This window comes from Mobula hypostoma, chromosome 4 (genome assembly GCF_963921235.1).
Source record: "Mobula hypostoma chromosome 4, sMobHyp1.1, whole genome shotgun sequence".
Taxonomy (NCBI): domain Eukaryota; kingdom Metazoa; phylum Chordata; class Chondrichthyes; order Myliobatiformes; family Myliobatidae; genus Mobula; species Mobula hypostoma.
In genome coordinates, this window is record NC_086100.1 from 169,664,676 (window position 1) to 169,678,608 (window position 13,933).

Consider the following 13,933-nt stretch of genomic DNA (forward strand, 5'->3'; position numbering starts at 1 on the left):
AGCCTGTGTTAGTCACTTGTAACTCCCAGTCACCTCAAGCATTGCAGTCTCTGTGTTAACAGCACAGTTTAGTCAAAGTGCAGGAAACCCAAAGGACTCGCCGACGTTAAATTGGAATGTGAGAGGATTATGCCAGAGATGGAGAGACTCCTAGGGAGAGAGAATGTTACAGTGCGGGGTAGGAAAAAGAGGTCACAGTACTGGCAGGGGCTGAGAGATCATTGCAGTAACAGCAAGGAGAGAGGGCAGTGCTGTACTGAGGTGAGGGAGAACATGGCAGTACTGAGCAGAGAGAAAACACTATAGTACTGAGGGGAGAGAGAGAACCCGACAGTACTGAGGGGAGAGAGAGAACACGACAGTACTGAGGAGAGAGAGAGAACACTGTAGTACTGAGGAGAGAGAGAACACGACAGTACTGAGGAGAGAGAGAACACGACAGTACTGAGGGGAGAGAGAGAACACGACAGTACTGAGGAGAAAGAGAACACTATAGTACTGAGGGGAGAGAGAGAACACGACAGTACTGAGGAGAGAGAACCCAACATTACTGAGGAGAGAGAGGGAACATGATAGTACGGAGGAGAGAGAGTGTAAATGAATGGGGATCATGAAAATTAAGGGGCTTTCATTTCATGGTTCCTCGCTGCGGACTGACACCAGACTGGATCAATATGAAATAGATGCTGTTGTTGACAGTGAAAGGGCTGTCAAAAATTGCCGGGTGTTCTTGATCAGCTGAGTCAGTAGGCTGTAAAATGCCAAATGCTTTTTCTTGAAGATAAGTGTGAGGCGTTGCATTGTGGGGATACAAATGAGGCTTGGACTTCCACGGTGAATGGCGGAGCCCTGGGGAATGCGGTAGAACAGACAGGAATACAGGTGTGTGGTCCCCTGAGAGCAACATTAAAGGTAGACAGGGTGGTGAAAAGGACTTTTGGTATGTTAGCCTTCATCAGTCAGGGCAGTAAGCATGGAATTTGGCACGTTATGTTACAAGACATTTTGTGGCTGAACTTGGAGTACTTTATTGAGCTTTGGTTACCCTTTATAGGATAGATATAATAAAGCTGGAAAATTGCAGATTTCTGAGAATGTTGCCTTGACTCGAGGGCCTGAGTTATTCGGCGAGGATGGGCGGGCTAGGACTTTATTCATCAGACATAAGGGACTGAGAAGCGACCTCATCGGCGTGCATGAAATCACAAGTGGCCTAGGTATGGTGAATGGGCAGTTTGCTGGCCAGAGAGGATCGAAACCTCGAGGGCACAGGTTTAATATGAGAGCGGAAAGGTTTAAAGGGGACTAGAGGGGCCATAACTTCACACAGAGGATGGTGAGTATATGTAACAACGATGAGAGGAAGTTGTTCAGGTGGCACATACAACAGTACAGCACAGGGGCAGGCCACAATATTGTACTAAAGCAATTAAATTAGTAACCAAATGGCCAACTAAACTCATCCCTTCTGCCCCCACAATGTCTGTGTCCTTCCATTTCCCACACATTCACATGCCTATCTAAACATCCCTCAAAAATTGCTCATGTATATCAAACCACAAAGAAGAGAAAATCTGCAGATGCTGTAAATCCGAGCAACACACACACACACACACACACACACACACACACACACAGTTCACCATCAAACCAGCAGGTAAGGGAGGTGCCTGTAGTCTGGTGTACGGACCTCCACCTTGCCGAGGCCCAGCATCAACTCTCAGACACCTCTTACTCAGCCCTTGAACAGGACCCCACTAAGGAACACCAGGCCATCATCTCACACCATCACCAACCTTATAGACTCTGGGGATCTCCTATCCACCACCACCAACCTCATAGTTCCCGCACCCTGCACCTCCCGTTTCTACCTCCTACCCAAGATCCACAAACCCGCTTATCCAGGTAGACCCATTGTTTTAGCTTGTTCCTGCCCCAATGAACTCACATCAGCATACCTCGACTCTGTTTTATCCTCCCTAGTTCAACCCCTTCCTACCTACATCCATGACACCTCACATGCTCTTGATCTTTTCAAGGATTTCAAGTTCCCTGACCCTCATCACCTTATTTTTACTATGGCTCTCCATCCCCCAACAGGAAGCTCTCTGTTTTTTTCTGGGCACCAGACCTAACCAGTTCCCCTCCACCACCACTCTTCTCCACCCAGCAGAACTTGTTCTCACTCTGAATTATTTCTCCTTTGGCTCCTCACACTTCCTTCAAACAAAAGGTGTAGCCATGGGCACTCACATGGGTCCCAGCTGTGTCTGCCTGTTTGTCGGCCACGTGGAACAGTCTATGTTCCAAACCTACACTGGTGACCGTCCCGCACTTTTCCTACGCTACATCGACAACTGCATTAGTGCTGCTTCCTGCATCCATGCTGAACTTGTTGACTTCATCCCCTTTGCCTCCAACTTCCACCCTGCCCTCAAATTCACTTGGTCCATTTCAGACACCTCCCTTCCCTTCCTCGATCTCACTGTCTCTATCTCCAGAGACAGCTTATCCACCAATGTCTATTACAAACCCACGGGCTCTCACAGCTACCTAGTATAGACCTCATCCCACCATAATACTTGTAAAAACGCCACCCCCTTTTGTCAATTCCTCCATCTCCACTGCATCTGCTCTCAGAATGTCCTCCTTTTTCAAAGAAAGGGGCTTCCCTTCCTCCACCATCCACGCTGCCCTCAACCACATCTCTTCCATTTCACGCACGTCTGCTCTTACCCCATCCTCCCGCCACCTTACCAGGGATAGGGTTCCTCATGTCCTCACCTACCACCCCACCAGCTTTCGCATCCAGCACATAATTCTCCGAAACTTCCACTACCTCCAATGGGATCTCACCACCAAGCACATTTTTCCCTCACCCCCCACTTTCTGCTTTCTGCAGAGATCGCTCCCGATGTGACTCCCTTGTCCATTCGTCCCTTCCCACTGATCTCCCTCCTGGAACTTATCCTTGCAAGCTTAACAGTGCCTCACCTGCCCCTACACCTCCTCCCTCACTGCCATCCTGGGCCCTAAGCAGTCCTTCCAGGTGAGGCGACACTTCACCATGAGTCTGTTGGGGTGATTTACTGTGTTCGGTGCTCCTGGTGTGGCCTCCTGTGTATCGGTGAGACCCAACGTCAATGGGGAGATCGCTTCACTGAGCATCTACGCTTCATCCGCCAGAAGAAGCAGGATCTCCCAGTGGTCAATCATTTTAATTCCACTTCCCATTCCCATTCTAATATGTCCTTCCATGGCCTCCTCCACTGTCGTGAAGAGGCCACACTTAAGTTGGAGGAACAGCACCTTGTATTCCATTTGGAAAGCCTCCAACCTGATGGCATGGACATCGATTTCTCAAACTTCCGGTAATGCCCTTCTGAATCCCACAGTTCAGCACAGAGCCGAGTAAATGCCCTGGAGCTGTGAGCTGAACCAGTCCCCTCCTCGCCTTGGGTCCCTACACCCTGACCTTTTCAATCTGGTCTGGCACCTAAATCTCCGTCCGAACATCGGGTTTGACCGCTTCAAACAGTGATCTGAACCGGCTTGCTCCTTGCCACTCTGACCTTCTCCATCTGGCCCAGCACTTAAATCTCCGCCTGAACAACAAGTTCTGCGACTCAAAAATGCTGGACTTCACCACCTCGACTTGGCCAGTAAACCTCTGTCTGAACAACAGGCTCTGCCACTTGGATAAGCAGGACTTAGCCGCCTCGATTCTGTCCGAACATCGTGTTCAGTAGCACTCTTGAGCCTGGACCCCACAGCTTCGATTCGGCCTGTGCCCGACCTTTCACGCTGTTTGTTTGGTGATCTGCCTGCCGGAAGTCGCTGAGGGTCACCAGCACCATCTTAAAACAGGAAAGTCATCTTAAGCAGGAGCTTCACTCCTGGACAAGCAGACCTGGCGAGAGGCTACAGAGATCAGCTGAGGAGAGCTGACCAAAAGTGGGTACTTGGAAAGATTAAGGACAGAACTAGGTCACTCTCCTATACTTTGGAGGTTGCATCCGATGTTACCTGGAAACCACATCTATCAGTTGGAGCACAGTCAATCGTTAATAAAGAAAAGTGGCCCGAGCTGTCACACCCTCTTCTTGTAGTCCTACAGTCAACCCCTAAAGCCATGACCGAGGGGGCCTCAAAACCTGAGATTGTTCCACAGCCACAAGTCTCTCCTGTCAAGTGGAGTCAATATATACAGTATACTAGAGAGCAATACGGTTACACTTTTGAGTTGAGCTGCATGCTATATAATGTTGGAGTTTATAGCTAAGCAGGAAGGAGTGTTGTGTATTTAATATTTCGGTAATAATTGAGTAATATTATTTGATTAAGCTTTCTTTGTTGTTTACATAATTCATCACGGGTTATATGTAAAAGCATGTGAATGGCATACGTCATTATGCCATGACATCATAAGTGCGTGCTTCACCACAGGAAAAACAAAATGTACATAAGTTATCCCCAGCACAGTGTTGTTCTTTCAATTAGTTTTATATTTTGCAGTTACAAAACATAACACTCGGTGTGATATATGTATTGTGGGTGCACCAGGGTCTGGAGGAACTGTTTCATTTGTTTTTTTTATTTTTTTATATATAATATCTTGTGTGTGTGTGTGTGTGTGTGTGTGTGTGTGTTTATTTATATATGGGTGTGTGTGTGTGTGTGTGTATATTGTGTGAAGTATGTATATGTATAAACAGATGCAATAAAATTGAAATTGAACTTGAACTGGAATTCATTGCCACAAATATCGGTAGAGGCCAAGTCATTGGGTATATTTAATGCAGAGTTTAATCAGTAAGAGTGTCAAAGGTTACGGGGAGAAGTCAGGAGAATGGGGCTGAGAGGGAGAATGAACCCATCATGATGAAATGGTAGAGCAGCCGATGGGCCAGATGACCGACTTCTGTTCCTGTGTATTAAGGGCCAAGACTGCTCTCAGTAACCGGCCTTCACATCGAACCACAGTGCTGGGTAAAATTCATTCCTGCTAGAGAGCAGGGCTCAAAACTGTGCTGGCGTACCCACGGCAGTGCTGAGGGAGAGTGCTGCCCTGGGAATACAGTCGCTCTGAATGTTAAACATTCTCCTGCTGTCTCAGGGATATACAGTCAGCCCCTCTGGGCTATCAACATTCCTGATAACGATTATATGCCAGTCACAGTCACAGTCAGCGCTGCTGGGCTACCAACATTCCTGATAATGATTGTACACCAGAACACGTTCCTGCAGTCAGTGCTCTGATCCTGTTTGTGGGAGCTCGCTGTGCACAGATTAGATTGGCTGCCATTTTGCTGCATTTCCAGAGTGACTGTGTTTCGTGGTTGTCCCGAGACTGTGGGCGCTATGGGAGTACAGTGCTGGTGTTTTACTGTGTGAACTTTACCCAGCGTAGCGGTGATGGTGAGACAGGCAAATCTGTCTTGAGATCTCAAAGTGCTGACCTTCTGTCCAAATGTTTCAGAGGCACCGAATGCATCAAACCTGAGGATAGTACGGATGGATCGAACAGCTGGATGTGTTATCGGGGGCGATGAGGTCTACCTGCTTTGTGACAAAGTCCAGAAGGGTGAGTTTCATTTAGCGCTGGGCATGCAGAGGTGAACATTCAGTACTGGTGAACTGATTGGTTACAGAGACGCCATGCGCTGGGAGATAACAGGAGATGGGTCAGTATCATGAAGGTGTGGTTAACATCAGGGTCACAGGGTCTCACACCTTTCCTGTCCCCTCGGTGTTCATCGACCCCTGACCACAAGAGGAAATATGAATGCTCAGTATTACATTGATCATCTTGGCTTCCAGATGTCTACACTTCCTCATTCCTCTCTGTTTCTGTAATCCCCTCAGGCTCCTAGACCCTGTCTCTATTGCTCCCTCCAGCCCTCACAGCCTGCCCTATCATTTAACCCCCCTCTGGCCCCTACATCTCCCTATCTTCACAATGTTTTCCGGCCCATACACTCCTCCCTCTCTCTGTAATTCCCTTTTGGCCCTACACCCCTCCTTATCTTCACAATGCCCTTTAGTCCCTACACCTCTCCCTCTCTCTGTAACTCCCTCTGGTCCCTACATTCCTCCCTATCTTCATAATGCCCTCCATCCCCTACACCCCTCCTTATCTCTGCAACCCCCCTCCATCCCCTACACTCCTCCCTATCTCTGTAACCCCCTCCAGCCCCTACACCCCTCCCTATCTCTGTAACCCCCTCCGGCCCCTACACCCCTCCCTATCTCTGTAACCCCCTCCATCCCTACACCCCTCCCTATCTCTGTAACCCCCTCCATCCCTTACACTCCTCCCTATCTCTGTAACCCTCTCAGGCCCCTACACCCCTCCCTATCTCTGTAACCCCCTCCATCCCTTATACCCCTCCCTATCTCTGTAACCCTCTCAGGCCCCTACACCCCTCCCTATCTCTGTAACCCCCTCCATCCCTTATACCCCTCCCTATCTCTGTAACCCTCTCAGGCCCCTACACCCCTCCCTATCTCTGTAACCCCCTCCATCCCTTATACCCCTCCCTATCTCTGTAACCCTCTCAGGCCCCTACACCCCTCCCTATCTCTGTAACCCCCTCCGGCCCCTACACCCCTCCCTATCTCTGTAACCCCCTCCATCCCTACACCCCTCCCTATCTCTGTAACCCCCTCCATCCCTTATACCCCTCCCTATCTCTGTAACCCCCTCCATCCCTTATACCCCTCACTATCTCTGTAACCCCCTCTGGCCCCTACACCCCTCCCTATCTCTGTAACCCTCTCAGGCCCCTACACCCCTCCCAATCTCTGTAACCCCCTCAGGCCCCTACACCCCTCCCTATCTCTGTAACCCCCTCTGGCCCCTACACCCCTCCCTATCTCTGTAACCCCTTCTGGCCCCTACACCCCTCACTATCTCTGTAACCCCCTCCAGGCTCGGTATACCTTCAGTTCTATCTCTTGGTTCCCCCCTTCCCCAGTGTAATCATTCCCTAGGCAGATATGCCTTCAGCAGGCGCCGTGCTCCAGAATTCCCTCCCTCAAACTCTCTCATGTTTTTTTTGCTGCCTGTTTGACTTCCTGCTTCCTGTCAGTTTCCTCTGCAGCTCACTGGCCCATTTTCTCTGAGATTTCTCTCTTGAAATACCTCGGGGACTTTTACTCTGAGGAAGGTGCTGCTATACACAGAGACTTGCTGTTGCTGGCACTGTGGATTGCAGAGGAGGGCCTGACTATCTTGTGCAGTTCCTTGTTCGGAATCTGAGTGGTGAGATTATTCTCCAACCAGAAGGACAGCTTTGCTCCTGATTGGTCAGGGCTGGCGGATTTGAGGAACTGACTCTGACTGTTGTGGGTTTCCCCACTAATGACATCAGGCAATTTTGGCAACTTACAGGAACTATGTGCACATTGTCCATAACCGAACTCTTTTAACACGCTCTGTGACCCTGGAAGTACAAATCCTTGAGAGTTCCAGCTTTAATGAGGACCTGGGATCGTGAGTAGCTTCTCTGAAATGGCCCAGATAAATGGAGACGGGTACTGAGTAAGGCTGGGTGACAACCTTGGCAAAGTCCTTCTCACCACACCTGGGGCCTGCTGGCTGAACTGGATCAAAGACCAGGGCACCCGTGGCAAGGCAAGAAGCCCCCTCCTGATCACCACCCAGCACCCTCCCTCAGCTGGTGCATCAGGGCCCCTGCTTATTGAACACTCGGAAGGCACGCTGAGAGCCCCGTGGGTGGGGACCTCAGTATCCATCACAGAGTAGGGGGATGACGCCACCACTGACCCAAGTGTCTGGGTCCAGGAGGATGGGAGTCCCCGACTGGGTTTACAGCAGGTAGTGAGTGACCAGCAATGGGACAAACACACTGAGCCCTGTCCTCACCCGTCTCCCTGTGGTAGATACATCTGTCCCTGGGAGTACTGGTACGGGTGGCCATTGTGCTGTCCCTGTGGTGCCACAGTTCTGTCTTCACTCTGAGGACACCCGCCATCATAATGTGTGGACTTCACTCGTGATAACTGGGACCTGGATTTCTGGACCCTTGTGGACATTCCTGACAGTGATGGACTCTGTGATCACAACTCAGGAGCTCAGACGTTGGGCAGGAGGTGGCCAATTACCCCTGGCCTCTAAAAACTGGAGTGGAAGCAACTCTTCCTCGATCCTGAGGAGGGGAACAGTGACAGACCCGGCAACTCCATGAGGTGCCGTCACCTCAAGTCTGTCCCCTCACGGCCTGGCGTGTCCTCACTCAGCCATGCTGTCAAACCAGGGGACCCGTGGGTCCGGACAGGCTTCAGGATTAAGTGAGCCACAGCCGATGGATCCCATTTAGCTTGTGCAGTCCTTTCAGTATATCCACTATCTACAAGCTACAAGTCGGGACTCTGAACACACTCCACCTTGGAAACAGCTTCTTCCCCTCTGCTGCTGGATTTCTGAGAGGTCCACAAGCCCATGAACTCTACCGTACTATTCCTCGTTTGCCACTGGTAATGTTTTATGTCCTGCTGTCACCAACTGGCAAATTTCATCACCTACACTATCTGAGTCTGAGGCCGCCGTTGGTCAGAGTCGATCATGGATTTTGTACCCTAGCTGTCTGGTTACACAGGCACGGGCCATACGATATGGAGAGCAAGCTGTTGCCCATGTAGCAAGCTCCCCCTCTCCACACACCTGGTGAACCCAAATGAACGGTAGAGATTGATACAGTCTGGTACTAGCAGCGTCGCAGGAGCTGCCAGTCAGCAATGAACTCAAAGTAGGACTGCCTTAGGGACTCCAACTCCAGATTTTTCCCTTGGGGTTTACTCCCAAAGCCTTCCCCGTGAGTGGGTATAGACGCAAGGCAGCGGTGGTTTGAGATCAGAGTTTTCCTTCTCCTAGATGAACTGCCAAGGTCAGCTGACGAGCCCCATTTGACCTGCGGTACACCAGTGATAATAAATCTGATTCTGAGTATATCTCCAATGACATTGTTTCCTGTTCTCCCTCCATCGACGACGAGTCCCAGCATTTTCAACAGCTGCACTATTTTGCTTTCCTGCCATTTTGTTATGATTCAATAGTGGAATCCAAAAGTAATACATTTGCCTAAAGTTTCTTAAAGGGAAAACGTGAACCAATAAACGCCCGAAGTAGGAACAAAATCCCCTGCTTATCACCAGCCCCCTGACATCCACAGCAGGCTCGAAGTTCCGTATCTCCAAAGGAGCAATTTCTCCACCCCAACACCAGAGTCACTTCAGCTCCCTACAGTAGGATCCCACAATATTTAAAAAGAGTTATGCTGCATGTTATTGGCTTGGAATGTCCCGTAAAGCTTTGCCACTTTGTCACTAGATCAAAGATGTGCTTTATTTGTCACACTTACATCAAAAGAACAGTGAAATGCATCGTTTGCGTCAAATGAAATCATCGGCGATTACGCTGGGCAGCCTGGAAGTGTCGCTATGCTTCTGGCATCAACATAGCGTGGCCACAACTCACTAAGTCTAACCCGTACACCAACCGGAACACGCGGAGGAAACCGGCGCAGTCAGAGGGAGTATGACGGCGGCAGGAATCGTTCTTACAGCTGACGCTGTGATAGTAGTCCGCTAACCGCTACACCACTGTGGTTAGCACCAGGTTCTAATCAGCAGGTAGTTCTGCTGCCTCTGGCTCTCGTGTGCTGTTCCTGCGGAGTTTGCAGGAATTTCTCATGGCTGCGTGGGGTTCCCCAGTCCCTCCCACATCGTAAGATCAACTGGTTGCTATAAATAGCTCTGAGAGGGTAGGTGGGTGGTATGGGGGGTTGGGGGGTGGTTGGTGTAAAAGTGTGAGAGAGTAGGCTGTAGGGAAATGGGGAGGGGGGAGGTGGATGGGCGGATGGGCATGCTGTTCCGGGAACTGCCACAGATGATGGGCTGAAGGGCCACTGATCGGCCGTGTTGAGCTTGCTCCACACCGCTCCAGTGTTGCCCCTTCCTGCTGTTGAACAACTGATGAACGACGTTCTCACTCCTAGCCTTCTGCTGTGCCATCTCTCTATCCAGACGACATCCAAGTTCGTTTCTATGAAGAGGATGAGAATGGAGGGATTTGGGAAGCATTTGGGAACTTTGGTCCAACAGATGTTCATCGACAGGTGAGTGACATTTTGACCTCTCCCGACGCCTGAGAGCTTTCTGGGCTTTAACCTCACCGGTGGTCCAGTGCTGTTGGTCTGTGAATGAGCCCCAGCTCGAACTCTGAGCAGAGCCAACCAGTGTTAACTGGTCTGTCACACAGCTGCCGAAAGCAGAGTGCGTTAACAGTGTCAATCATAAGACCAAAACACATAGGAGCAGAATTAGGCCATTCGCGTCTGCTCTACCATTCCACTGTGGCTGATTTATTATCCCTCTCAACCGCATTCACTTGTAACCCTTAACACCCTGACTAATCAAGAAACTGTCAACCTCCAATTTAAATATACTCAAAGATATGACCTCACAGCCATCTATGGGAATGAATTCCATAGATTCACACCCTCTGGCTAAAGAAATCCCTCCTCATCTCTGTTCTCAATGTACATCTCTGTATTATGAGGCTGTGTCCTCTGGTCTTTGACTCCCCCGCTATAGGAAACATCCTCTCCACATCCAGTCTATCAAGACCTTTCAATATTCAATAGGTTTCAATGGGATCCCCCCCCCCACCCACCATATTCTGAACTCCAGCGAGTACAGGCCCAGAACCATCAAATGCTCCTCATAAGTAAACCCCTTCATTCCCAGAATCATTCTCACGAACTTCCTCTGGACCCTCTCCAATGCCAGCACATCTTTTCTTTGATAGAGGGCCCAAAATTGTTTACAATACTCCAACTGTGCTTTGAACAATGCCTTATAAAACCTCACATTACATCCTCGCTTTTATATTGACAGACTCAACCTGCAAATTAAACTTCAGGGAATCCTGCACAAGGTCTCCCAAGTCCCTTTGCACCTCAGATTTCTGAATTTTCTCTCCATTCAGAAAATAGACTATACCTTTATTCCTTCTACCAGAATGCATGACCATACACTTCCATCTGCCACTTATTTGCCCATTCTCCCAATCTGTCCTTCTGTAGGCTCCCTTCTTCCTCAACACTGCTGACCTTTCCACCTAGCTTTGTGCCGTCCGCAAACTTGGCCACAAAGCCTTAATTCAGTCATTCAAATTGTCGACATATAATGTAAAAAGAAGCTGTCACAATACTGACCCCTGTGGAATACCACTAGTCCCCAGCAGCCAATCAGAATAGTCTTCTTTACTTCCACTCTTTGCTTCCTGCCAGTCAGCAAATGTTCTATCCATGCTAGTGTCTTTCCTGTAATACCATGGGCTCTTATCATGTCGAGCAGTTTCATGTGCGGCATCTTGTCAAAGGCCTTCTGAAAGTCCAAGGAAACAACATTCAGTGACTTTTTAAAAAATCTATTCTGTCTGTTATTTCCTCAACAAATTCCATAAGATTTGTCAGGAAAGATTTCCCTTAAGAAAGCTGTGCTGACTTCACCCTATTTTATCCTGTGCCTCCAAGTACCCCAAACCTCATCCTTAATAATGGACTTCAGCATTTTTCCAACCACTCTGGTCTTCACACAGTAACTCCCAGCATCTCACAATGGTCAAGCACCTCTTCCACCATTCTCTGAGCTATCTCTGGACAAGTCACCTTGTTACCCCCAGATTAAAGTCCAAGTTCCAGTTGGACCTGTGTAAAGAGCTGAGGTGTGGCCAAGAACATAGAGAGCGGGATAACATGTGGATAATTGGGAACTCCTCCACATTGAGGCACAAAGCTATTGGTTAGCATTGATTTCGGGTGCGAACACAAGGCACTGAAAACACAAATGAGTAATTAGCCAGTGATATATTAGTCTTCATTAGAGAAGGAAGGATTATTGTAATTATGTAGGGCCTTGGTTTGACCATATCAGGAGAATTTTTTTCAGTTTTGGTTTCCTTACTTAAGGAGGGGTAGAGTTGCCACAGAAAGATTGAGGTACAGTTTCACCAGATCCATCCTAGTGATGTGTGTGTGTGTGTGTGTGTGTGTGTGAGAGAGAGGGAGGGGCGGGACAGGATCCTCTAGCAATCTCATTTAAACTTACAACATTTTAATAAGGCTCTTTAGAAAGGATGGGAGGATTTTTCTCTGAGGAAAGGCCACAGTCTCAGAATAAGGGGCAGACCGTGTAGAACTGAGAAGTGGAGAAATTTCATCACTCAGAGGGCAATGATGTTTTGGAATTCTCTCCCTCACAAAGGGTTGAGTGAGCTTTGGAGTGAAGGAGGATGAGAGGTGACTTGATAGAAGTGAACAAAATGATAATAGGCATAGATCAAGTGGACAGCCAGAGTCTTTTTACCAAGGCAGAGGTGGCCAATACAAGAGGGCATGTTTTAAGGTGACTGGAGGACAGTATGGGGGGGGGGACGTCAGAGGTCAGTGGAGGGCATTTGGAATGCCTACCGGTGTGGGGGAGGGGTGGTGGTGGTACAGCCAGATACTTTGGGGGCTTTTAAGAGACTCTTAGAGAGGCACATTGATGATGAAAAAATGGAGGGCTTTGTGGGAGGGAAGGGTTAGATTGATCTTAGAGTAGGTTAGAAGGTCAGCACAACATTGTGGGCTGAAGGGCCTGTACTGTGCTGTAACGTTCTCTGTTCTATAACTGTGAATGCTTGAACTAAGTTTGCTCAAAGTAGAGAGCCATAGGGTTCCAGCTTTCGAGGGATAGACAGGGAAGTGGTGTTGAGATAGAGGATCAACAATGGTTTCGATGAATGGGGGCCCAGGTTTTACATTATTTCAAAATATACTTTATTCGTTTGAATTTCAAATTAATTAATACGGAACATTCAAAGTAAGATTTTCATTAAGAGTTACATTATTCTACCTAGAACATAGAACAGGTCCTTCAGCCCACAATGTTGTGCTGAGCTTTTATCCTACCTCCAGATCAATCTAAGCCATCCCTCCCGCATAGCGTTCCATTTCACCGTCAGCCACGTGTCCAAGATTCTCTTAAATGTCATTATTTATAATGCATTTATTAAAAGTTAGTGCATTGGGAGTTATTTGCAACCCAACTGCACCCTACTTCAGAACGTCCCACAGCAAGTGACTCTGGCCCAGAGACCGGTCAATGTGTAGCCTCAGTTGTGGAAAACACCTTGCTCAGGAAGACCTGTGAGCTTCTGGCCAGGACTGTCTTTCTCTGAGCTGATGGGTTGTCCAGTAGTCGTTGGTACTTGTCTCAGTGTGTGTCCCTCAGGACAGCCTGCACAGCAGAGTCTGATATGTGCTACAGTCAGGAGAAATCTCACAAATGCCCCTGCACCTTCTCAGAGAGGCAGAGGGACTGGCAGTGGTCTACACGGCTGTCAGGAGAGAGGAGTGGTGTGACTATCACTCCAGTGGTCTGGGCTCTCCTCCTGCTTCTTCATCCTGTGTTCAGAGAAGCTGGCCGGGTGAGTAGTTGAAGTGGGTTATTATTGTCACACGTACTGAGGAGCAGTGGATACTGTACCTTTGGGTTGTGTGCCATCCATACAGGGCGTTTCATTACAATGGTGCACTTTGTGAGTACAAGGGGAAAACAAGAAGAGAATTTGAGGTTCAGGATTGTTTATTGTCATTCTTCAGTACACAAACCCAAAGGAGAACAGTGCTGGCAACGGGTGCTTCCGTCGCTCGGATTTCCTCCCACACTCCAGATTCGTACCGGTTGGTGGGTTAATTGGTCACTGTAAATTGTCCCCTGATTAGGCTAGGATTAAATCGGGGGATTGCTGGTGGTGCGGCTCGAAAGGCCGGAAAGGTCTATTCCGTCCTATAAATAAATAAATATTCTCTGGGTTCCAGGGGGACCATTAACGCAATGAAAGTAAAATGTACTACATTCC

At 48.7% G+C, this 13,933-nt stretch overlaps 1 protein-coding gene across 2 annotated transcripts in view; it reads left to right on the forward strand.

Annotated features, from left to right (window-relative positions):
• Window positions 1–13,933, forward strand: part of nfkb1 (nuclear factor of kappa light polypeptide gene enhancer in B-cells 1) — a 126,903-nt gene that overhangs the window by 61,899 nt on the left and 51,071 nt on the right. For both annotated transcript variants that reach the window (XM_063046963.1, XM_063046962.1), the window contains exons 9-10: window positions 5,480–5,584; window positions 10,048–10,139. In XM_063046963.1, the coding sequence (XP_062903033.1) occupies window positions 5,480–5,584; window positions 10,048–10,139 (197 nt within the window). The remainder of the gene's footprint in view (window positions 1–5,479; window positions 5,585–10,047; window positions 10,140–13,933) is intronic.